Source organism: Macaca thibetana, chromosome 9, assembly GCF_024542745.1.
Source record: "Macaca thibetana thibetana isolate TM-01 chromosome 9, ASM2454274v1, whole genome shotgun sequence".
Lineage (NCBI taxonomy): Eukaryota > Metazoa > Chordata > Mammalia > Primates > Cercopithecidae > Macaca > Macaca thibetana.
Window position 1 is genome coordinate 112,765,207 of NC_065586.1, and position 26,433 is coordinate 112,791,639.

General features: G+C 49.6%; 1 protein-coding gene across 6 annotated transcripts in view; it reads right to left on the minus strand.

Annotated features, from left to right (window-relative positions):
• The window catches only part of HSPA12A (heat shock protein family A (Hsp70) member 12A), a 182,865-nt gene that overhangs the window by 4,476 nt on the left and 151,956 nt on the right, over positions 1-26,433 (minus strand). For 5 of the 6 annotated variants that reach the window (XM_050803961.1, XM_050803957.1, XM_050803962.1 and 2 more), the window contains 7 exons: positions 25,230-25,334; positions 19,122-19,238; positions 10,438-10,609; positions 6,422-6,508; positions 5,787-5,891; positions 4,138-4,396; positions 1,037-1,140 (listed from right to left, as the gene is read on the minus strand). In XM_050803961.1, the coding sequence (XP_050659918.1) occupies positions 1,037-1,140; positions 4,138-4,396; positions 5,787-5,891; positions 6,422-6,508; positions 10,438-10,609; positions 19,122-19,238; positions 25,230-25,334 (949 nt within the window). The remainder of the gene's footprint in view (positions 1-1,036; positions 1,141-4,137; positions 4,397-5,786; positions 5,892-6,421; positions 6,509-10,437; positions 10,610-19,121; positions 19,239-25,229; positions 25,335-26,433) is intronic. The other variant, XM_050803960.1, reaches the window with a different exon arrangement.

The window sequence follows — 26,433 nt, forward strand, 5'->3', positions numbered from 1 at the left end:
GGGTTTACGCCATTCTCCTGCCTCAGCCTCCCGAGTAGCTGGGACTACAGGCACCTGCCACCTCGCCCGGCTATTTTTTTGTATTTTTTACTAGAGACGGGGTTTCACCGGGTTAGCCAGGATGGTCTCGATCTCCTGACCTCGTGATCTGCCCGTCTCGGCCTCCCAAAGTGCTGGGATTACAGGCTTGAGCCACCGCGCCCGGCCAGAACTGGTCTTTTAAAGAAAGAGAGTTTGCACACCAACATGTTACGGAATAAAAGCCAGAGCTGCTGCTAAGTAGAAATGCATTTTAACAGATACATGGTGATAATTTTAAGTAGAATTTGGTTTGCATAAATGAATACTCCTAAAGCTCTCCAAACTGTGGTTCTGTTGGGTAAGTCAAGGCAGGCTGTTATAAATAGAATTCTCTGATTTTCATAAAAATCGCATCCCACTCCTAGAGAGTCTGATTTGGTAGGTGAGGGATGGGATACTGAAAAAGTCCCCGGTGAGTCTGCTATGTGTCCGTGGGTACTGCCACCAATGCAGCAGGATAATGACATGACCAGATTCCATTTGCCATCTTGCAGAACTTCCTTTGGTTCACACAACAGTTCCTTCTTCCCTAGCAGGGTGAGGATGTCTAACATGTCCCAGTAAAGCAAAGAATATGCATTTCCTAGGGCCTGCCACTCTCAGGTAACATTGCCTCAGAGCTTCCAGCCCTCTGATCTTTTTGTTGTTTTAAAGTTTTGTTTATTTAATTCTTCCTCTTTGTCATTACCAGCTCTCTGACTTTTGAGGCCAAACGGAAAGCCTGGGTGAGACAAGCTCTCAGCAGCTTTGCAGTACAAGGAGAGGGATCCAGAGTCTATGCCCAGCAACCTCTCACATACATGGCAAAGCCCTGCCCAATCCTGCGGGGCCCTTGCCTGTGGCTCCCAGATCCAGGCCAACCTGACTCCACAGGCACCAGCTGGTGATGCTGGAAAAGCCCGTCCCCTTTCTCGGTTCTGCCTCACCGAGTGGCCGAGCCCTGGCTGATACTTACGGAGATGCTCAATGATGCTGTCGATGGTCGGCTTAAAAAGGGCATTCATGGCATCTGGACTCATCCGCAGCATCCCCTGCGAGGACCACTTCACAAAATCCACACTGCAGGAGCGTAGCATGGAGAAGAGCAGGCAGTAAGGGTCTACATGATACCCAGGCTTATCTGCATAGACACATGCCCTGGCAGAACATCTGTCACACTTAGCAGGCAGAAAGGGGGTTGAAAATCAAAAGCACCTTTGGAAACCCTAAACTGCCAGGACCTGGACCCTTAGAAGCTCAGAAGCTAAGATGTAATCCCTTCTCTGTATCTTAAGTTTGGCTGTGGCCGACCTTCCCCTGTGATAGTGGAGGCCAAAGTCTAGTGCAAAAGACAAGGAGATAAAGGGCTCACTGTCTCTTTTACAGGATCACACTTTGAATCCAACAATATTTGGATTCAAGCACATTAAAGGCTCCCTGGAGAGTTTATTGTACTGCTACTTACGGCTACAAATGTGTGTGCTCAGGTGCATGTCCTCAGCCCTCCAGGCACCTGTCAGGTGACAGAGTAAGCCTAATTATACTAGCTGGCCCTCACGGTCTCTGTCCAGCAGCAGCAGTGTGGAGCAGAGAGAGCCTTGGACAGGAATCCAGGATTGTGGGGCTCCAGCCTGGCCATCACCACTGCGGGGCTCTGGGACTTTGGGCAGATCAGACTCCATTTTCTCCAAGCCCTGTCTCCATGTCTGGAAGTCAAGGATAACTGCACTTGCCCTACCTCCTTCACAGGGGTTGTTGTAAAGATGAAGTTAAATGCCATGTCTGTGAAAGCGCTCTGGAAACTTTCTGGCACTAAGCAAATGCCAGGGACTGTGTATTCCCAAACCCACAGGGCGTGCCCCGCCTGTTCTCGGAGGCCAAGCAAATGGCGCCTCTGTCCCTGATGCAAAGCACACACCAGCAGCTTCCCAGCCGCACGTTCTAGATGCTGGATGGGAATCTAGAACGTGTTGGAAAAGAATCCTTTCCATGGCACAGGCCAAAGGACAATGCGGTATGGTATGGAATGACCCCATGGCTGGCTGTAGCCCGTTTCCTTAGTGGGAGGGTTGACAGGCCCCAGAACTGTGCAGGTAGGTCTTGGGGTTCCACACAGAGGACAAGTGCCCTCTGTGGGGGACCAACAGGGCAGAGAACATCAGCCCAGGAAGAGGGTCCAGACTGGCCCTGCTCCAAGGGCAAGAAGACCTGACATGAAATCTGCTTTGGTTTCCACTAAAAGGAACTAGGGCTTGGGCGATTCCAGGCCTGGGGTAGGGAATGTACAAGATGAGCCAAGAGTGTCTTCACATACAAGAAGGCAAAGACACTGTCGACCACCACAAATGTCGTGTCAAAGGGACTCAGAGCCAACGTGAGGAGGCTCCTACTGGCTGAGATAGGACAGCTTGGATGTCAATAAGGATGGAACTGTCATGGTTTAAAATACATCAAATATACTTAAATCCTTAAATTTTTAATGATACTCCCCTCATACCCTCACAGGAGGAAAAATTCATTGGACACTTTGGTGGATACTAGGAAATTGATTTTTTTTTTTTAACTCATAAATGGAGGGTGAAAAGCAACCCATTTATCCTGTCTTCCCTAAGTGAGCTGTAGTTCAGGGCAACCAAACCACTGAGGAGCCAAGTTTCTCTCTCTGGGAGTATTCTAGCAAAATAAATGAGAAAGAGTGATGGACCAAGATGGTGGCCACGTGGCCGCCCCTAATGCATTAGTGAACCAAACAATAGTCATCAATGGCTGCTAACATCACAAAAGGAGAGATGGGCAGACACTTCGTGTCCCCTGATGGGAGGCAATAGGAGGAACCACCACCCATCAGGCAGATATGCCAAAGATTCAAACTTGAATCTGATTAAACCTCTAAGTCAATCTGCCAACTTGCAAAAAGGAAAAAAAAAAAAAAAAAAAAAAAAGCCACAGGATAGAACTGCTGTGTAACACCATGGACATGAGATAAGCAAAGCCAAGATTATAGGAAACTCCAGTCTAAGGACAAACTACTAGTTTTGCCATCTAATAAATTGTGAAGGAAAAACCAGGAGGGGAACCTATGTTAGTGGGACTCGAGGGGCGTATCAGATAGCTGCTATGTACAGCCCTCATTCGGATGTTAATACAGAGTAAAAAAAAAAAAATGAGACAAATAGAAAAATGTTAATGTTAACTAGATATTTGATAATATTGAGGAATTACTGTTAAGTGTTATCATGGTATTGTGGTTGTGATTTAAAACTTGTCTCCTTTAGCGGTACATACTGACATAGATGAAATGATAATCTCTCTTAAGATCTGCTTTAAAATAATTGGATTGAGACTAGCCAGGAACTGACAGTTGTTGAAGCTGGACAATGGGGTATTTTACAGGATAAATGTCTGACATGTTCCCTTATAAAAGGTTTATTAGAAAAAGGTAATTATGAAATGTGATAGGTAAATCCGTCTGTAGTCATCATTTCATGATGGATAGTATATATATATATATTTAAAATGTTTAAGAATATTAGAAATCTATTATTTTTATCTATTTTTTAAAATTCAGCTTTAAACCATCTTCTAAATATATTCATTTTGCAACCAGCTGAGACACAAAATCAGTCAAGGGACTCAGAGTGGCAAGAAACCTAGACTCCCACTGGATTAATTTCACAAATATCTACTGAGCACCTACTGCATACCAGACTCTCTGCTAGACACTGGGGATACAGCAGGGGCCAAAACTAAACTTCGCTGCTTTCATAGTTTCTCTGTTTTTAGCAAACACATAGATAATACTTGCCAGGTCCCAGGCATTGTTCCAAGCACCCAACATGTATGAATTCATTGCATTCTCACAACCACCCTTGGAATTACATGGAATTATTATTATCCCTATTTTCCACAAGAAAAAAAAAAAAAAAAAACTGAGGGAAGAGAAGTCGAATCCCTTGCCCAAGGTCACAGAGCCGGTGTGTAGGACTGGAACCCGAAGTCCACACTTCCTTCCTCTCTCCCATCAGCACAATCCACCCACTAGAATGTCCAGAGCCCGAGGCGATGAGCCCAACTCACTTGCTTTTCCGCAAGGCGTGCTCCACACTGTGCCCGCGGAACTTCTTGTAGTAGTCAATGAAGGAGAAGGGCAGGGTGATGTTCAGCGGGTTAGTTCTGTCTGGGGCGGCTGCCCTTTTGCGAGACTCAAACGCAATCATTAAGTCAACCCACGCTGCAGGGCGTTTGATTTTGAATTGTTCAATAAAATCCTCTCCAAATATTTTATACAGAAGTTTTTCGAATTCATAATCTACTCCTAAGGATCCATAGGGTCCGCCTGAGTTGAGAACAGAAAGGGAGGCTGTGGTGTTAAAAACCACTGGAAACCCAATGCAGACTCTGAGAAACAGGCCCACCTGTTCATCTCTGACCCGCTTAGCAATGGGACTGCAGCTATAAGTGTTTACTTACACTTCAGAACCCTGCGCTGCTTTGCTTTCCATGCAAAAAAAAACTTTTCCCTACAGAAATCTCTTGTCAGCAATCTTTTATTTTATTATTTTATTTTTGTTTTTCCTTTTGTTTTTTGTTCTTTTTGAGACAGAGTTTTCATCCCTGTTGCCCAGGCTGGAGTGCAGTAGCACAATCTTGGCTCACAGCAACCTCCGCCTCCTGGGTTGAAGCGATTCTCCTGCTTCAGCCTCCTGAGTAGCTGGGATACAGGCACACACCACCATGCCCGGCTAATTTTTGTATTTTTAGTAGAGACAGGATTTTGCCATATTGGTCAGGCTGGTCTCAAACTCCTGACCTCAGGTGATCCACCTGCCTTGGCCTCTGAAAGTTCTGGGATTACAGGCATGAGCCACCACTCCCAGCCAACAATCTATTTTAAATCAATTACATTCTTTTAAAAAATCAATACTTTTATCTAACTAAGATCATCATGGTATTCCAACCTGACATCCAAGGGTTGGGGGAGGAAAATCAGCAGGCCTGGTCTTGTCCCTGTGTGATCCTCTAATTACTCATTATCCTTTCCCCTCCAGCCTCCCAAAAGGGAAACAGCATGTTCTTTGGTTTGGCAATCTTTTTTTGAGAGTCTTGCTCTGTCACCCAAGTTGGAGTGCAGTGGTGCAATCTCTGCTCACTGCAACCTCTGCCTCCTGGGTCCAAGCAATTCTCCTGCCTCAACCACCTGAGTAGCTGGGGCTACAGGTATGCACCACCATGCCCAGCTAATTTTTGTATTTTTAGTTCATCATGTTGGCCATGCTGGCCTCTAACTCCTGACCTCAAGCGATCTGCCCACTTGGCCTCCCAAAGTGCTGGGATTACAGGCGTGAGCCACCACACCTGGCCAGTGGTTTGGCAATCTTGATCCAAGACAAGGTGAGGCCTCCCTAGAAAGTTCACCTTAGCACGGTCATGGGTAACATCAAGTTACCATCTCATCCTTTCAGAATTTTCAGAAACCAACGCCCTTGGCCAGGATCTGAAACAGGCTCACTTTAAGCCAAAACCCAAGTTGTGGTGGTTTGTGTTTTAAAGAATGTTTAATTGCATTTTGCTTTCCAATTTCAAGCAGACATTAGTATCCTCCACCGCCTACGATCCCACATGTTAGTGGCATTCAAGAGAATAAAACAGAGTTATCTGAAACAAGTGAAAACAGAACTGCCTGGCAATGGCTCAGGTATAAGAAAATCAGCTCTGCAGGGGCTCACCTGTTGCTTTATACAGTTCCTTAAGGTGTCCCTCTGGTAGCCGGATCTGATGGACTGTCAGGTCTACGGTGCCACCGCCACTGTCCACAACCACATACTTGTCACCTGGCACAAAAACAGCCATCTTTTACACAGTTTGCCAACCCCATCTGAAACAAGCTGGTGGATGGTAACTAGGTAGACCCAGTGAAGTGCCCTCTATACTTCTCATTAGCACAATGGTTTTGCTAATTAGCAGCTCCAGGAGTTAACCATGACTAAAGAGAATGCAATCTGCCCAGGAGGACATTTAGGCATGGATGATGGAGAACCCAGGTGAGTGAATCTAAGATTCACACATTGCTGCATACCTGGCACATACTTAGTGGGCAGTTTCCTGCCACGTGAACAGTGAGTGCCCTAAAATCATCTGCGTTTCACATAAGACTTACTCTGGAACTGATCAGTTCCAATCCCTACTTGGTTTTACAACATGCAAAATAACAGCTCCCAAAAGAGCTCTCCCTGTGTGAGTGGTCTTTAAAACCCACTGAGTTTGAACATTTTCCAAAAGTGCAAAAGGGACAAATGGGAATGGCTTTTCGCAAGCAGCACAGGAAAATCCAGCAAGAGCAAAGGACATTGAAGGACGCTACCTTCCTCCAGCTCGGACCAGATTTCTCCTATGACATTCTCCACCAAAAAGGTCCGACTCTGCCGATTACGCCGTATGTGTTCCTTAGCTAGTGGCCGACAGAAAGAAAATGACGACGGGTAAGAAAGCATGAAAAAGCAGAGAGTCATCTGCAGTCAGTGGAGGCAATAGCATGAGGAGATTTAGGGATGGAACATTAGTGACATTTGACCAAAATAAGTCAATACAACGTCAGGAATCACAAAGCCAGTTCTTCCCAGAGAAAGCAATTTCCACCAGCCTTCCTCTATTCCTCGGCTTAGCCTGTGCCCAGCTGAAAAGCCTGCCCTGATGAGATTCTCACAACCACCCTTGGAATTAGGTGGAATTATTATCCTCATTTTCCACGTGAAAAAAACTGAGGGACGAGAATGTGGACAAATGTGACCCTACCCTGGTCACATTTTTTGGAGAATGGGTTAATGAAATCGCCTAGTTTCCCAGCTTTGCTGCCCCAGGGAGGAAGCTATCTGCCAAACAGCCTGCAGTGCATTCAGTTAAACAATTCCACATCAAGGAATTTTGTCTGATACAAGGAATTTGGGGTATGTTTTCCTAACATGGACCCTGGATAAATGGACTGGGGGCCATATCCTGACCCAGCTGAAGCCAATATGCATTGCGGCCACAAGGTGGCGCATCTGGGCCTGGCAAACCCCTGTGCTGCCTTTTCCATGAACACAGGGACAACTTCCGTTCCTCCTGTGGCTTGGGGTGCTGAGTGGCGGGGACGCCTGTGTGGCTGTGACAGGGCACAAATCATTGTCCCTATGTTCGGAGAAGGAAATCAGGTCAGGAGAGGTTAAGGGGCTTGCAGTTCCCACAATTCTTTTCTTGCAGTCTGAAATGAACCCTCAGACCTTAGAGATTTAACAATTTACAGGGAAGGTGGAAAGAGCAGAATAATGGAATGTTTCAAGATGAGAAGGGTGCTGTGAAAGGGCACCTGGGGGGCGGCAAGGCACCGCCAAGGTGGGAGTTTGGGCAAATCGACCCTCTGGGCTTCAGTTTCCTCGTCCATAAAATGGGGATATTAATAGTTGGCTTAAATTCCTTGTGGGCAGAACAAGGACTGAGTCTCCAATGTATCATCAGCCAGCACACAGTAGGTGATAATGAAGGCTACACGCCAAGTGGGAGACTCAGTACTCAGCAAATGATAACTGAGCGATGGAGGGCAGCCCCCGATGTTACAGGGGAAGGCTTCGCTGTCCGTGGCTCTGCTGCCCCCTCCCAATTTTTGGATTGTTCAGTCCCTAAGCTGGTGCTGCTGATCTGGAATTGTCCTAGAAACCCCTCTGCTGCTGGTTATCCAGTAAAGCACCCTTGACCTCTGGCCTCTTTCAGCCAAGAACACAGTGTTTACAAAACAGCTTCTCTGGGGATTCGAATTGCAAACACCAGGCCAGCTCCAAGTTCTTCTAAATCAGGGCCTGGTTTAGAGTGGAGAGGGAGGCATCCCTTGATTAAAGAGTTCCTGTGGGCCTGGGACAGATCCCCAAACTCGGGGCCTCTCTCCTGCTCCCAGCACGGGCTCCAGATGAGCCTGCTGCACACTTTGTAATGGGCATTTGGTTTTCTTTTTTTCTTTTCTCTTTTTTTGAGACAGAGTCTTGCTCTGTCGCCCAGGCTGGATGGAGTGCAGTGGCACGATCTCGGCTCACTGCAGACTCCGCCTCCCGGGGTCACGCCATTCTCCTGCCTCAGCCTCTCGAGTAGCGCCCGCCACCACGCCCGGCTAATTTTTTGCATTTTTAGTACAGATGGGGTTTCACCATTTTAGCCAGGATGGTCTCGATCTCCTGACCTCGTGATCTGCCCACTTCGGCTTCCCAAAGTGCTGGGATTACAGGTGTGAGCCACTGCACCCGGCTGGCATTTGGTTTTCTAAAGCCATCTAGATGGTTTAAAAAATGGCATTCATAAAATACAGCCAAGCGAGGCTAATACAACATGTACTGAGCTCTCAAAAATTAGCCAAGTTTTCAGGCAAATTAAGCCTCAGATTGTGAAAAATGTATCCTTTATCGATCCCATTCAATCCTTCACGAGTAAAATCATGCTGACAGCAAACCCTGCGATGCTGGAGCCGAGCACCAGCTCCATTTCTCCCCGTGGCACCCACTGGCCTTCAGTCACGGAGGAGCATCGAGGCATCTCAGGTACTCCTGGTTAAGTGCTCTGCCAGGCTCTCCCCAGACAGCACTCGTCTCCTGGGAGAGATGTTCTCATTGTAAAGTGAGGCTGTTGCCAAACCACTGCCTCACTGCCCTTCGGAGGGGCGGTGCCCGACAATTTGAGGATTTCAAAAACCAGGAAGACCCTCTGAGCACACAGAGACAGCAAATTCCACAAGCCACAGGACAGGAACACAGAGCAGTGTGGGGGCAGATGTGATCCATTCAGGGAAAGGAAACCAAAACCTCGTAGGGAAGGCAATCTTTCAAAAACAGATGTTCCCCCTGAAATGTGTTATACTCACAAAAAGTTAAAAACAGCTATTCTAGAATTAGCTATTGGTCATGAATTTGTGTTTGTGAACAACATGAAGAATCAGCATGTAAGATATAAACTTAGTCTTTCCTCTTTTTTCCATTGAAAACAATGAAGATTAAAATTTAAATAAACCTCTGAGTATTCAAAATGTGAATGCATTCGATTTAGTCAGCAATAAGGCTAGCCTCGGTGAGCCTTGAGGAGGCTGAGCGTTGGTAGAAAGTGGCAAGTCAAGCCCTCAGATCTTAAAGGGAAGCTCTTTCCATTCATTCTGGGTAAATCAAATCTAAGGCGTGAGCACGCCGCTCCTGGCGGGCTAGGGCAGCAGCCTGGTGACAAGGGAGTCTTTTGCCACTGCTTTGTGGCTGAGGTTCCCAGATTCCTAAATCTTGGGATTGAAATACAGACGGGGGGCCTCTGGGGCAGAGTTGCTTCTCTCAAGAGGAAGAGGGGAGGCCTGGAGGAGGCAGCCTGAGACCATCTAAGCAGGAATACACATGGGCTCAGGGTGAGCCTGGCCTCGTGCCTTGGGAAGTGCAGGGACGGGCCTTGGGTGTGGGGTCCAAAGAAAAGTTGGGAACAAGCTTGTGGCAGGGACAACTCAGCAACGGTCCTCACTGATGTCTTCTTCCCTCTCCTCCTCCTGGGCCTGGGGCCTTCTGGTGGGGGATGGGGGTGAGCATGGGTGACAGGTGGGTATCGGCCCTCAAAGCCCTCATCTGGGAACAGAGCTCAGAGCTGCAGTGCCCGGCGCCACCCCCACAGTGCTCCCACTTAGCGCCCATGCTCACATTGGTGCCTTGACCCTCACAGGGCATGTCTGCAAACCCTATAGCCCTCAACACACCCACAGAGCCCTGGATACCAGGGAACCAAGTTCCATGACCAAGGCCATGACCCACTTGCCTGCAGGTGATTATTAAAGAGAAAAAGCTTTTTAAAACCCCAGCCTGAGTCTCCCTAAGGCAGTGCTCCTTCCCACAGCTAAGCGAGCATCACCTAGGTCAGGAAAGTCAGCTGCTTTCATCTGCATTTTAAACTCTCAGCGAAGACACATAATGAGCTCATCACACATGAAGCAGCCCAATGATGAGTCAGCAATAAATCAACAGTCTTAATGGAGAATTAATAACAGGCAATGGAATTAGATTAAGAATCTGTTAATACACAAGAAAGATTAAGAGCCTAGTACAATGCAAGGCCAAGAACTGCTCTCAGGCTACCCTCAGGTTCTCAGAGAGAAGCTCCCCGTCCCCAGGCACTTGGTGGATGATGAACCAGGGTAACCATGCCTCCATTTATGGGGGTCCTTGGAGGGGCCAGGTAGGGGGGCTGAGCAGAGAGGTGCTTAAAGCCCACCTCCTCCTGGAGTATCCTGATTCTTCATTGACACTAAGTGCCTTTAAAATCATCAGAGGGAGAGAGACACCCAGGGCTTGGGAGGGAAGGAGAGCAGGAGGGGGAGAGAGAGAGCAGAGGTACCCTGTGTAAACCCAGCTCCTACTGTGTCACTGCCGCTGTACCCATTGACGGCTGCCTTGCTGCTCAGCTCAATCATCTGGTGTAGCCGCAGCTTTCGGCAGTAGATAGAGGCCGCCTCAGGCTCCAAGGCAATGATGAGCTGCTCCGAGTTCTCAGGCGAGACCAGGCCTGCCTGGAAGACAGAAACAGAGGCTAGGACCCAGGGCCCCCCGGGCCGGCCTGCTCACAGGACACCCATGCCTGGGGTGACATCCCTAAGGAGGGTGCATTCGTGCTGTGCTTCTGTGGGACATTCTCTACACAGTCCTCTGCACAGTGTCATGTCGGGGTGCCTCGGTACTGGGCCCCAGGCCATATACCCCAACACCCCAGGGTGGCCAAAGAAAATGTGCAGGCACCCTGGGGAAATGCCAGGAGCTCTGGCTGGGGGGGCCTCTTGCCCTTGGGGCCTGCTTGGTTCACAGCTGAGCAGCACCATGGGGAGGGGCAGGGGGAATACGGACTGTAGGATGCACACGGGCTTCCACGCTCCGGTGGTGGAGGCACGGAGTTGCAGAGACCCCAAAACTTTCCAAACCATCACAGGGTGGGAGGCAGGTGATCTGTTCTCAGTTGTAATATACCACATGGTCTGACCAAATCGGAGCAAACCCCTGTTTGGTGGCCTTGGAAACAGACCATGGCTGGGCCTCAGCAACACAAGCATTTGATTTTGCTATCTGGGTAACCGACCTGTTATCTCCAGAGCACTAGGAAGGTCCCTGAGATTTGCCTACTGGGGGTGTCAGATGAGCAGTGGCTCCAGGAGGAAGCCCCCCCTGGAATCCTATATAGTCCCTCATTTTCTAGAGTACAGTTAAGTCAGCAAGCAGGTATCTTATTCAAAGCCACCACCCTTTAATAGTTTTATTATACACATATATCACATATGGTAATAAATATTCCTTTAATAATCTGATCCCCAAGTTCTCATCTGTGGCTTCCATCTGCAGACATTTGGGGCCTTAGCCTGTAGTAGGCAGAAATGCTTCTGCTCTGTGACATCTGACCTGTCCCAGTCACCACTCCTGTGGGCCTTCAGAAGGGCCAGCCCAGGAAGCCCTGGGATAACTCTTCTGAGGATGCTCAGAGAAACAGCCTGGTTGGGCCTCTAACCAGCTCCCTGGCACCTCTCATGGCCTTGAACTGCAGCAGGAGGCCCCACGTGCTTCTGGAAACCATTCAGGCACACGGATGTCCTCAGTTGCCAGCCCAGCTGACCACGGAAGCACGCTTCATCCCTGCCACTGCCATGCTGCTGACTTTCTGCCGTTTCTTAGGACTCTTGGGCTGCTGCCTTCATACCATTCCTACTGGGAGGAAGGCCTCGAGTTGTATAGCAGACCCCTGGGGTTTAGTGCATTCTTCTTGCAGACCAGGTTCAGAAGGTCTCCTAATGTCACACACGCACAAATAACCTCTCACCAGGGGAAGCCAGCCTCATCATGGGCAGAGGGGCTTGGGAGGTCCAATTATGGGGCAAGGAGAGAAGGGGATTTTCAGGAATTAAGAATGCAAAGTGGCCAGGTGCGGTGGCTCACACCTGTAATCCCAGCACTTTGGGAGGCCAAGGCAGGCAGATCACCTGAGGTCAAGAGTTCGAGACCAGCCTGACCAATAAGGTGAAACCTCATCTCTACTAAAAATACACACACACAAAAATAGCTGGGCATGGTGGGGGTGGCGCCTGTAATCCCAGCTACTCGGGAGGCTGAGGCAGGAGAATTGCTTGAATCCAGGAGGCGGAGGTTGCAGTGAGCCGAGACGGTGCCACTGCACCCCAGCCTGGGCAACAAGAGTGAAACTCCATTTCAACAACAACAATAAAAGAATGCAAAGGACCTTCAGGGCTATTTGTCAACTCCTTCACTTTATGTAGAAAGAGAGGGAGGGTGGCCCACTGTCCCAGTTTGCCCAGGATAGAGGGATTTCCTGGCATGTGAGACTTTCAGCGCTAAAACTGATACTACTGGCAGGCAGGTGACTGAACATCTTCACTCTATAAATACCAAATGCCTCAAAATGGCAGAACCATATTTGGAAGGCTGACTTTATAAAACCAGATAAGAACCACCACTCTCGTGTCCTGCACTGTCCATGGCGAACCCTCTTCCCATCACCTAGTACCCTCCGCTACGGCCAACCACCCGGGCAGCATCCATGCCCATCAGCTCAGCCCGTGGGTCAGAGAGGCTGGATCTGCCCTTAGGTGACATCGGTCAGCAGGGCCCTGACTCAGGTGCGTGACAGGATTTCCCACTGCCCCCATTCAAGCAAGTAAAAGTCCCCCCTCCCCAGCTTCACCCGCACAGGGTCACATTAGACATCCTTGGCACAAACGTGGCTGGCGGTTAAAGTGAAAGAGGACGTGGCTGTCACACGTGCAGTGCCCCCGGGAAAGGTGAAACCTCTGAGCCTGGATCCCAAGGGGCCAGGAGGAAGAAATCCCAAGTAAGACCAAGAGGACCCCTTCCAAGGGACAGCTCCTGTGCAGATTCTTCCATCCTGTAGCTTGTGGAGTCAAGGACCTCCCAGGAGAATAGAAGCTCCAAGGGGGAAGCTTCCACAAAGCGGGGTGAGGAAAAAGTGCCAACTTGCTGCAAATAAGCTGCCAGGCCTGTATATATACAATTCTCCTCCAAAGTTCAAACCTGAAAATAAACTGAGGGCGGGGGCAGATGCATGAGTGGAGCCCAGGGAGTTGGTGTGAGGGAAGAAAGGTAAAGACCCAGACGCTACATTACAGTTACCACATCCCACTGGGATGTCAGCCTGCCGGGTGGGACTTGCGGTAGTGAGGCCCCCTGAAGGGCCAGAAAAAGCAAGATGGGCCTGGGCCACGGCAGCAGGGACAGGGATAGGAAGGAAGAAAGGGCGCCATAAGCTCTGCCCCTTGCCCCCTCTTCCCACACCATAAGCTCCACCCCCATCCTTCTTCTCACACCATAAGCTCCACCCCCATCCTTCTTCTCACACCATAAGCTCCACCCCCATCCTTCTTCTCATACCATAAGCTCCACCCCCATCCTTCTTCTCACACCATAAGCTCTGCCCCTTGACCCCTCTTCCAACACCATAAGCTCCACCCCCATCCTTCTTCTCACACCATAAGCCCCACCCTATCCCTCTTTCCACACGATAAGCTGTGCCCCTCATCCCTCTTCCCAAACTGTAAGCTCCACCCTCATCCTTCTTCCCACACCATAAGCTCTGCCCCTCATCCCTCTTCCCACACCGTAAGCTCTGCCCCCATCTCTCTACCCACACTACCCCTGAAATTGAGCAGGAACTCTTAGATGGGAAATCTTTATTTGGAAAATTAGATCCAGCAGTCCAGAGGGGTGAAGAGCCCTGTATAAAATTCTAGAACTCGAGGGCATCCGAGTGTGCCTGTGTGCAACTGACAATCCAACAGAACTGTCCTCCGCCCAGGACACTCTCACATCCTGAAGACACTCAGGCTGCCCCACGTCTGTGGAAAATAGCTTGGGCTGGCCCCCTCAGCGGAGGCCTTTCATCTGTCCCTCTCCAGCTGGGCTGGCCTCAGCTCCACAGCAAAAGCTTTGGCCTGTTTCCACAGGGGGTTCCCCACTGTACCAGGAAGAGGATGCAGGCAGGAAGCGAAGGTGAAGAGAACCCCACTCCCAACGGGAGGAAAAGGCAAGGTCACGGGTCCAGGCAGTGTCCGGGAGGCCCAGGACCAAGTAACCACACTGCTTTGCTTCCACCAGCTCCTGTCCAGTGAGGGGCTGTGTCCCACCCACAAACTCCCATGGAGGTCACAGAAGAGAGCTGAGAAGGAGAGGTGAGAAGAGGCAGCAGACTGCACAAATTTAATCTCCCCAGGAGTCCCAGAGCTGCTGCGGACTCCGAGGAAAGGAGGAAATGCTAAAGCATCGCCCAGGCTCTCAAAAACCCACCTTTCTCTCTGGGCAGGAAGACCCAATGCCTGCAAGTGCAAGCTTTGTTTCTGCATTAACACTTGCAGCCACCCTCCACAGAAGCCTCCATCTGGCAGCCCTCAGCAAACCTATGGGTCTGTTTGCCTGGGATCACGCCAGGTCAACTGCAGCCGCAGACCACTCTGTCTGTCTTTGCTAATTCTGCCTTCGGAGAAGGTACCTCATGGTTACTACTCCCGCGTGAGCCCTCCCTCCACTGGGGCCCCTGATAAGCACTTAACATATTCTGTCTCCAGTCCTATACACCAAGCTTGTCCAACCCATGGTCCACAGGCCGGGACGACTTTAGATACAGCCCAACACAAACTTGTAAGCTTTCTTAAAACATGATGAGTTTTTTTTTTTGCAATTTTTTTTAGCTCATCAGCTATCATTAGTGTTAGTGTACTTAATGTGTGACCCAAGACATTCCTTCTTCTTCCAATGTGGCCCAGGGAAGCCAAAAGATTGGACACCCCTGTTACTAACAGTGCAGATACATGTAGCCTCTCCCGCAGGATGGTGGACTTTCTAATGGCAACGCTCAGTTCTTCTTGCCCCAGAGCACACAGTAGGTGTTCAGGAGGTAGCTGCCGAACGAATGGACCCCCCAGCCCTCCAGCCAGCCTTTTTTCTGCAGTTTCCTGGCCCTCATCCCTGCATTCCACAGACATGACCTGGGGATGGATTCTACATACAGGAAGTATCTGAACCAAGAGCATATGCTGCCCCATTTGACTCCGCCAAGAATTCGGGGCTGCAGGAGCACCATCGTGGTAGCTTTTTAGAGCCTTCCTCTGTGATCACGAGTTTCACTCAGGAGAAGCACGTGAGAAAACCACACTCCAGGGAGACTCAGGAGGGGAGCAGGTGGTGTTTACACCAACTACTCTGCTCCTCCGCCTTGCAATCAGCCAGGAGAATCTGCCACTGTGTCCACAGCTGAGAAAAAAATGGCCAGATCAGTTAAGTGCTCTGCGGGTCTGTGGTCAGGCTACAAAAAGGCTACAGCTGCAGCAGTTCGGGGTGTTACGCTATTTTGTTTTCCTGATGACCATTTTTCACCACAGCTTGTTCAGAAAGGGAGGCAGAAGAAGCTGCGTCTCCATGTTAGATGAGATCATCGTACATATGGGAGCAGCATTTATTTAACAGGTTTCCGGAGCCTACTGGAGTTACACATTTTAGGCAAAATGCCCTTAGAAATAAACTGGACTATTTCCTATCCACAATCCCCTCAGCTTCAGAACAGTCTCCGCTTCTAAGTCTTTTCTAAAGGCCTCAGAAGAGGGATCAGCTGTTCTTCCTGTTACCGTCTTTTCACTGAATGCTCTTAAAGGGTGTAAAGATGGCTTGAGTCCGGGAATTACAAAAGATAAAGGTTTAACCCATCTTTTCAACAAGCACTCAACACAAGGTGAGTTTCTGGAGTTTCACGGAGGAAACTGCATCTGTGCACCCTCCCTGCAGCCTTTACGGGCAGTGAGCCATAGCCTGCCCCAGTGGAGGCCCCAGAACTCCAGACCTGCTCCTCACATCATCTCCCAGCTCTGCTTCCAGGCTGCTTTCTCCTCCACCTGACAGGTGGGAGGTTCAAGTTCAGCCCCCACCACTGCCCCACAAACCTGTGCTCAGGAGGCTTCTGATAAGCCTGGAAGGACGGGCTCCATTTTCCCCACGCAAGCAGAGTAGACGTGACCAGTTCTCCAACTGTCCTACTGGAGTAGCCACTCTACCTCATCCTTCCAGCTCTCCTGCCTGAAGTCGGGCCCATGGGATGGGATGCACTTTGGGTAGAAGGATCGGTAGGCAGCCACCGCCTTGCAGAAGGAGACAGATGTCCACCTGATTCAATACCTTTCACATACATGGGTGCCTGGTGGGTACTCGCAGAAGCTGCTAGGCTGAGAACTATGTTCTGTGCTCGGACACTGTATTAGTCGGGGTTCTCCAGAGAAACAGAACCAGTAGGCCAGTAGGGCATACAGACACACAGACAGACAGATAAATAATTATAAGGACTTGGCTTATGCAATTATAGAGGCTGAGAAGTTTCAAGATCGGCAGCCAACAAGCTGGAGACCCAGGAGAACCCACGGTATAGGCTGGCAGGCTCGAGACCCAGGAACAGTCAATGTTTGAGTCCAAAGGCAGGGAAAAAACAAACAAACAAACAATGACCCAGCTCAAAGGCAGTCATGCAGGAGGAACTCCCTCTTACTTGGGAGGGTCAGTCTTTTGCTCCATTCGGGCCTTCAACTGATTAGATGAGGCCCACCTTCCTCAAGGAGGGCCATCCACTTTGCTCAGTTTATTGATTTAAATGTTGAATTTCATCACAGGAACACTCAGAATGATGACTGACTAAATATCTGAGCATCCTACGGCCTAGTCAAGTTGGCATATAAAATTCATCATCATCTTTCTTATTCTGTATAATAATGGGGGATGGAGAGAGAGTAGAGAGATGTTCATTTTGCCCATAGAGTTGCAAATTTCATTTCTACTTTGTCCTAAGACTCTCCAGAAGACAGGTAAAGAGACTGCAGCAATGTCTGCAAAGCAACTGTGCTTCCCAGTACACCCCTCTCCCTAACCCACAAGTATGGAAGGTGTCAGTGAACCATTTGGCTGTGAGCAACCCAAGAGCTGGATCCCTGCCTTGGTTGGGTATAGAACCCAGTGCCCACCACAGTCCTGACATAGAGATAGGTCTGTTTAGGTCTGTTAGGTCTATACACTCTAGTATAGGTCTGTTTAATGAATAAATAAATGCATGAACAAAAAACAATTGAATGATCGCTGCCATCTTTAAATCCACTCAGCGGCTGTCAATGGAACACAAGTATCAAATCAGAACTGCAAAGGATCAAAAACGAAGCTGCAAAAACACTGTACCAAAGTCAGCCAGCCTCGAGGAAACAGCATGTCTCTAGACTTCTGAAAGCAAATTCCCCACATTCATAAACACAGCTCACATCTGTCCTCACCCAAGAGCTGCAGGCCCTTTTCTCTCCTGAGGCACCTATTTGATTCCACCAACCCCCAGGGACTTGGTGTCCTCCTCTGTGACTTCCCAGTGTAAGGGCCCCACGCCTCCTGTCCCACCTCTTGGAAGAGTCAGCCCAGGGCTCAAACTCCCCTGACAAATTTACCAGCCACTGCACCTCTCTTTTTTTTTTTTTTCAGGCTATAAATAAGAATGACCTTTTTGTGGGTCACACATTTGTTGCTGAAGTCTTCCTGTGGGCTGGGAAAAGAGTCAAAACCATGAATCTTGAATATTCTTCCTGGGAAAAACTCAGAACGCCGAGCAGCGTCTCTGCAGACAGCTGTGTCCTGATGCCCCATTTCCGGGCCCTGCCAGAAGGTTGACACTATGGAGGTTGTGCTCCGTGATGCCCAGGGCTTCTGTGAATGGCTAAACTGCATTTTTTTCTTCCGTTTTTAAAGAGCTTGCCTCTCTCTGGAGCTTCCACCCTCTTCCTTCATCCCTATAAAAACAGATCTATTTTTGGCAGGTATATACACTGAGCCAGATTCTCACGCTGCACGGAGGCAGGGGAGTGCACGGGAAGCAGCCTGGGGAAGGGGAGAGAGTGCAGGGAGGGGACTCCTCGCCCTTGACTGCATGCAAGTTGAACTGCATGCTACTTGGAGTCAAGCCTTCTGAGTGAGCGCTGAATACAATTCATGATGCTGAGGTTCCCATGGCCATTAACTATGCTGGGGCTCCGGGTTGACTCTGAGGGTCACAAACAAAATCAGAGGTACGACTCCTGGGAAAGGTGGGCAGGATGCTTCCTGAGAGGCACGACAGCGGGGAGGGGACATCTAATGATTCTGGTGACTTGCCACACAACCCAGCCTCAGCTGAAGACTCAGAAAACTGACTCTCAACACACAGAGAGCTGACCCAGGCCCCAGGCATGGGTGTTCATACGCCCAGGGGCTTAAGTGCAACAGGAGCCAGCTCTGTCCTGTCCTGGGGACCATAACAATAGGTGAGCATGGCCTGCCATTCCTGCCTCGAAGCCAGACCCTCACGGCAGCCGCCCCCCAGTGCCCACAGGGATGGGGTGGCCACTGGCACTGAAGCATCTGTATCCCTGGCCAACAAGCGCCTGTGCCTGGTATGCCCCTTGGCCATGCCACTGCCCTCTGCAGGGGTCTGCCATCTCCAACACAGCCCCTGCTGAGTGAAGCGTGCAGGGAACAATCACACTTCCTTTCTGTGCTGCAGCAGACATGCAGTTTTCAGCCTCCACGCCAAGCTGAAATGCCTGATTCTCGGCCAATGGCCTTGGCTTGCTTGCTTTCTTATTCAAATATTCCTGTTTCCCAAGCCTTTCCCTTAAGATTCTCACTTCATTTCACCCACAGAGAAATGTCTCTGAGCCACAGCTTTGAAATCCTAGCCCTGGAGACTCCGCAGTAGAAACATGACCTGGAAATGTAGAAAGCCAGGAAGGAAACTGAACCCAGCTCTTGTTGTGGGACTGAGCCCCATTGCTTCCCCAGGAGGAAGCTGAGGAATGGGAAGGTTCCTTGTCTCCCAGCCCCCACCCTGCCTAGGAGAGCCTCCTTGCTGCCTCCCATGGAGGCCAGTGAATGTGGGAGGTACCTGGGCGGGGCTACAGTCACCACCCTGGGCATCTTGGGTCCTTCTCCTCCGGCTTCCACCCACCCTGACCCCACCCTCACCTGGTAGGCAGCTTGTCTCATGAACTGCTTGGCCGGCTGCTTCCAGATGGCAGGCACCGTGATGACCCATCTGACATCAGAGTTCTCGAACTCCGAACCCGCCTGGTCACTCAGCTCCTGAAGCCAAGGGAAAGAAATGCAACAGGTCAAGTGGCAGCTGGTCCCTGGGGCAGCCTCCTGTAGCTTCACTGAATCCAGGCTTCCCGCCAAAGCTCTTCAGGAGCCAGTTTCAGGGCCCCCCCAAACTTATCAGCATCAGAGAGCAAAGATCTGTTTCCTGAATATTCAGCAAGCAGGGAGCTCTAGCCCCTTTCCCTCACTGAATGGGACCGTGGGCTGGAGAGAGGAGGATCAGAGGAAATCCCTTTGGCCACTTCCTAATCATGTGACTTTGGACAAGTGACAACCTCTCGGGCCTCAGTTTCCATATCTGTGCAGCGGGGATAATGCCTAGCTCCCAAGATTGTTGAGAGGATTGATGATTTATGGAGAGCTATAGTTACTGAGTGCTTAGCATGTATCTGCCACCTTATTAAGCACTTTGCATACCTTGTCTCTATTCATCCAGTGAAGAATCCTGTTAGAAAGGGATTCTCACTGTGCCCCTTTCCTACAAATGGGGATACTGAGACTTTGATATGCTCAGTACCTTTTTGACCACTGTACAGTTAGAAAGTAGCAGAGCCAAAATTGAGACTCAGAGTCTAGTCTATCATACTATGTACGATAAATGAATGATAGTGTTGGTTGGTATCTTTGGGGAAGAGCTTGGTTTTTGGCTGTTGGTATTATGTTCTGCAATTGGTTGAGCCATGAGGGTTCTTGCTTGTAAGCATATTTGCAAGGATGATTTGTGGGTGTACATAAATATGTGCTATGTACAGTTAAACACTTATAGTACTATATAATATTCATGTTGGCTAGCAGTAATATTCATGTTGGCTCGTAGTCTATCTTGACTCCGCAAAGGTCTGCGTTATGACATGTGGTCCCATAGCTAAACAGCGCCTGGTCCACAGTGATGCTTACCAGCTGGTGCCAGCTATCATCATTGTCATCTACCTTATGCAAGGCCAGCATTATCAGGGGAGTTTTCCCAACAGGAAGGGAAGGCTATGAATGATATGACCTCATCAAGAACCATGCGGCCCTTCACTTTTGGTTAAGGTTAAGCCACATCACTGAGACCCTTGCTGATAAATGGGCTGAGCAGAAGCATCAGAGGTTTCCACCTGGTTCACACAGACAAAATATGTTGCTGGAGGACTTCTTAGACTCAGTATTCCCATCTGTGTTGGAGATCATAAAACTAACCCACAGCATTACTGGCAAGATTAAATGAAAACACATGAGGAATGTCTGGCCCAAAGACCTCTGATAAATGCTAGCTCTTTCCTTCCTTTCTTTTCCCCTTGCCACATTCACCAGACAAATGTGTAATCAAACCCAAACACACACCAAGGCACTTCTGTGTCTAAATCAGCTCTGGAGACAGAAGAAAGATTAATAGACTGATAGAAAAACAAACAAAAAGAATTCCTGACAGTGTCTCATTTTTCCTATTGTTTCAAACAGTTATCTTGGGTTTGGCTCGCCCTCTCTCTCTCCGAACTAACTTCCTCTTTGATCAGTAAGTGATTTTTTTTTTTTTTTTTGCCTTTACTTTTTCTAAAAATTTGTAATAAAAATGCTTCATGGTAAAAAATATACACACCATAAAATTCATCACCTTAACCATTTTTAAGTGCACAGTTCAGTAGTGTTAAGTACATTCAGTAAACTATTTTAAAACATCTTTCCAAAAACATCTCTGCTTTGGACCAATTTTTTATCATTATATTTTGTTTCCTTGCAGGTCTGCATTGGGTTTGAAAAAGCAGGTGAGGGTATGATGTGTGTCGGGAAGATTCTAAGCATGGTGCCCATTACCAGGCGGGCGATTTTAAACTCTTTAAAAGGAAAAGGGTCCAAAATACACACGATGGGCTTCCTTGAGCTGTCTGGAGAGTTTAGAGGAGCTGTCAGTTCCCCAGCGGGTAGGGAACAGCTTGGAAGGGAAAGGCGCCAGCATTCATTAATTGACTATCTCATGTGTCAAGCACTGTCACGGGCTTTCCTTCATGACCCACTGGGCGGCTTCATTTCTGTGACTCTCGGACATCCTACTTGCTCATTCCGGCCAAGCAAGCCATAATCCCCTCCTCCGACTCCAGCCAGCCCCTGGCAAGGTCTAACTCCTCCTATACATCAAATAGCTTTTTCTCCTGGAATTTATTCATGGCATGTTCCCTGCTGGGAGGAGCTACCTTTGAAAGAAAGGTGCCAGCAGGTTCCCTGGAGCCTCTCTGGCTGAGCTGAGGAGTTCACAAACAACCACCCACATGGCCACTTGACCTTCTGGGGCCGTTCCCTCCACCTCCTCCCTCCCCTCTGCGATGGGCTGCTCACTCCTTTCCTGCTGGCAAACTTGAAAGGCACCAACATCCTGGGCTTTCTGAGTCCTACATTTCCCCCGAGCCCCCATGGCTCCTCCTAACTCAGGAGCCCCTGTGGGCTCTGTGCTCTGTGCTCCTTTGCCTGCCTCGGCACCCACAGACACATCCTCACGTGGCCTCCTGGGCCACCAAGTGCGGAGCGTGTCCCTCTGCAACCTTCGCTCTTCGGGCAGACCTGGGTCCACTTCGTTGCGCCCCTCCCCTTCTGCCCTTTTGCCGCCTGGAACAAAGGTGCTGACCCCTTCTCCAGTTCCAAGCAGGCTTCACGACGCTTGACGCTTGTCTCTGACTGTGGTCACCTTCCCGAACCAGTCCCTCCCTTCCCCCTCCCATGCCTCCTCCCCCGACCCCACAACGACCTTGCTGCCAGGCCCCTCCCTGCCCCTTGTCCCCTTACTGGTGGAATACTGTTTGCCCAGAACCCACTCCTTCCCAGCCTGCGGGCCCTCTTTCTTCTTGGTTGTCGCAGTCCTCCTCCTTGCTCCCCGAATGACCCTGTGGCTGTGTCTCAGAGCCTCCCTCTCTCCCTGCAAACCAACCTGCAGAATGAGAGGGCTGCCTCCACACCGCCCACCTCCACCCTGCAGGCTCTTGGGATTACTGGGGTCTCTCACTCTGTGCTGTGCTCTGAATGTGTCCCCCAAAACTCATGTGTTGGAAATGTACTCCCGGTGCAACTGTGTTGGGTGGGTGGTGGGGCCTAATGGGAGGTGTTTATGTCATGAGAGCTCCGGTCTCAGGAATGGATTTTTGTGCTATAAAAAGGGCTTGCGGCCAGGTGCGGTGGCTCATGCCTGTAATCCCAGCACTTTGGGTGGTCAAACTGGGTGGATCACGAGGTCAGGAGTTCGAGACCAGCCTTGCCAACGTAGTGAAACCCCATCTCTACTAAAAATACAAAAATTAGCCAGGCATGGTGGCACCCGCCTGTAGTCCCAGCTACTTGGGAGGCTGAGGTAGGGGAATTGCTTGAACCTGGGAGGCAGAGGTTGTGGTGAGCCGAGATCACGCCACTGCACTCCAGCCTGAGCAACAGAGCAAGACTCCATTTATAAAAAAAAAAAAGGCTTGCGGGTTTCAGGAGTGTGTGAGCTCTTTCACTCTTCTGCCTTCTGCCATGTGAGGAACAATGTTCCTTCCCCACATCCACATCCCCTGGCAAGAGGATGCTGCATTCAAGGCTCCATCTTAGAAGCAGAGACTGGGCCCTCATCAGACACCAAACCCACCAGCACCTTGATCTTGCACTTCCCAGCCTCCAGACTATCAGAAATAAATTTCTGTTTTTCATAAATTCCCAGTTTGTGATATTCTGTCACAGTGGCACAAAAATAGACTAAGACACTTGACATGGTGTGGCTGTACGGTCCCCACCCAAATCTCACCTTGAACTGTAATAATCCCACGTGTCAAGGGGGGGGCCACGTGGAGATAACTGAACCATGGGGGCGGTTTCCCCCATACTCTTCTTGCAGTAGTGAATAAGTCTCACGAGATCTGATGGTTTTATAAAGGGGAGTTCCCCCGCACAAGCTCTCTTGCCTGCTGCCATATAAGACATTCCTTTGTTCTTCCTTCACCTTCCACCATGATTGTGAGGCCTCCCCAGGCATGTAGAACTGTAAATCCATTAAACCTTTTCCTTTATAAATTACCCAGGCTCAAGTATGTCTTTATTAGCAGCATGTGAACAGTCTAATACAACACTCCACTACTATCTCGGTGGCTCTGTCACTCACTCCCCCATTAGAAATCCTTTGAGGACTTCCCATTAACCAAGAAGTTCCTTGGCTTGGCATCCGCAGCTCTGCACTATCTTGTCCTGAGCTCACAGCATCCTGGCTTTATCCCGCAGCCTTAGTCTCCTTCCACCCCAACTGCTTTCTTCCCACAGCTGTTTGTCTGCTGCTTTCTTCCTTCTGAGCTGAGCCTGTGCCATTCCACCAGCTTGAAATACCCACCCTTCCAGTTGCTGCCTGTCAACCACTCCCCACCCTGCCCCGAATCCACCTCCTACAGGGAGCCTTCCATGACGCTCCCCGCTGGACAGAATCTCTGCCTCCCCCAGCACCCACAGTTACCCCCTCACCACTGTGACCCTGACCACACACTCCTGTATACTGAGTTGATTTATACACTGCCATGCTTGTATAGGATTTCACACATTAAAGGCACTCAAAAAACAGGTACTTGAATAGATGAAAGTAATACCATGTTCTCACTTCCTCTGTCTCCCTCTGACCCTATTTCTAGAATTCACTGAATTTCCTTTAGTGGTCACACAATACCAAATGCTTCTGAAGTTCCCAAATCTTTTTGGGTAAAGCTCAAAACATCAGGGCTCTTTAATCATCGGATGCCCACCCACTGGTCTCCAGGCCTGTGGAAGGAGACACGAGTGGACAGCCATATTCCACTTCAAAATTAGATGCTTCTGGCATTTCAGGCCATCATGACCACAGACCTTTGTGGGGGTGACCCAAGGGGGCTCACGCTATTAGCTTCTTCCATGGGGTCTGGGGGGACAGAGGAGGAGGGGGAGGAAGGGCGGAAATAGCAGCCACCATACACCCAGTGCCTACTTATAGACCAAGCTCCAAGCGGGGTGCTGCATGCCCAGTCCCATTTGCTGTCAATCAGCCTGTGAGGTACAGTGATCCACTCCACTCTCCCGTTAGGAAAGTGGATCTTGGAAAGATTAAGTACCTTGACCAAAATGGTACAGCTGCTAAGTATGTTTCCTGCCTTTCTTTTTGTTTTACTGAGATATAATTTCCATACCACAAAATTCCCAGTTTTAAAGTGTGTAATTCAGTGGGCTTTAGTGTATTCACAAGGTTGCACAACCAACCCCATTACCTAATTTCATCACCCCCCAAAGAAACTCATATCCTTCGGCAGTCGCTCCTATTCCCACTCCCCGCAGCCCCTGGCAGACAAAGCCTCTGCTTTCTGTTTCTGTGAAGGTGCCTGTTCTGGACATTTCATACAAATGGAATCACACGGTATGTGGCTGTCTGTATCTGGCTTCTTTCACTTCACATGGCGTTTTCAAGGTTTCTCCATGTGGTAGGATATAGCAGTAGCTCAGGCCTTGCTCTGGCTGAATAACATTCATTGTAAGATAGATCACATTTTGTTTCTCCAGTCATCAGTGGATGGGCATGTGGAGTTTTTCCGATTTTTGTCGTTGTGAATAATGCTGCTGTGCACATTCATGTATACGTGTGTTTGTGTGGACAGCATGTGGACTGCTTCCACTTTTCGTAGTTATGAATAATGTTGCTATGCACATTCATGTACGTGTGTGTGTGAACATCTGCTTTCATTTCTCTTAGGTATCTATCCAGGAGTGGAGCTGCTGGGTCCTCTGGTAACTCTGCGCTTTACTTTTTTAGGAATTGCCAAACTGTTTTCCAAAAAGGCCACACCATTTTACATTCCCACCAGCAGTGTGTGAGGGTTCATCCTGCTGTGTTGACTCCAAAGCCCACGCTCTCCCTCCAGGCTGTGCCTCCTACCCTGGCCAGCAGGTGCAGCAGCCCAAGACACGGAGCTGGCACGGGTGCCACCGCATAGCACACAGCTGGCTGGCCTCAACTATCAGTCCTACCTTCAGCGCCTGCTCCTTAAAGTACTGCAGGGCATAAGCAAAGATTTCAAGGGCTTTGACTTTCTTGCCATTTGCTGCCGTCAGGTCTGTATCCATGGTGAGGTCCTGGTAGGAGGAAGAGGAACAATAGTAAGAAGAGGACAAAGGAGAAACATGTCTTCTGGCTTTAGGGACTGCTCCAAGGGGACCTAGAGGATCCTGGTGAGCCACGTTTGTGTTCCCCCATGCTTAAAGAGGCAGACTAGGAGGGCGCATCCTCCAAAATGGGGGCTGGCAGCTGTGTCCCCTTACTATGTTGGGGACAGCTCTGGCTGTCCCCTCCAGGCCCTGCCTTCACTGCTCCCTCTTCTCCCTCTCTCTCCTGGATCCTCTGTGAGCAGAGGTTTCAGGGGCAACAGTAGAAGTCAGGAAGAGAGAACAGGCAGCAGGTGCCACTCCCCATGCAATTTCCATACTATTTCCACATTCGAACACACACGGTCACGCTCAGGATCCCCCCCCCGCCCGATGGAGGCCTAATCGTACCAACCCACTGCCATCCATGATGCTAAACAGACGAAGCTTTCATTCCCCATTACGCTGCCAACTAAGTCACCAAAATAGAAGAGCTCCTATTTTAAGGCTTGCCCTGTCTAATCCGCCAGGAGCTCAGCATCACTGCCTTCCTTTCTCCACCAAAAGTGAAAGCAGCTGCTGAGTGTGGTCCTAGAGAGAGGATGCTCTGCAGAGACCAGATGCTGGTGGATGGAGGTCATTAAAAAATGATGAGAAAAGTCCCTGTGGGGTAGGGATGGGCAAGGAGTGAGAGCAAAAATCAGGAGGAAGCCCCCAGGTCTCCTGAACCAACAAGCTCATTACTGCCAGGAAAAAAAAAAAAATCACTGGGGCCTCCAGATTGATCCAGGCTGGGTAATTATGCTTTGCCCTGGGAGTGAAAACGGGCATTGAGTTACTAAGCCAGCCACGTGGAGCCCGTCTGTGGCATCCTGACCTAGCTGCACTTGCTCTCTCCTCCCAGGCAGCTGTCTTCTGCTCCTGGTGCCCAGCAAACATACCCCAGCTTCGGGGCAGCAGCTCCCAGGCTTGGAAAGGTGGCCAAGCGCCAGGAAGCCATGGCTCTGAATTGAAAAAAATCCCTGTGCTTCCTTCCACCTGCCATCCTGATACTCAGCATTGAATCCCATTAGGCGAAACAGGCACAGTT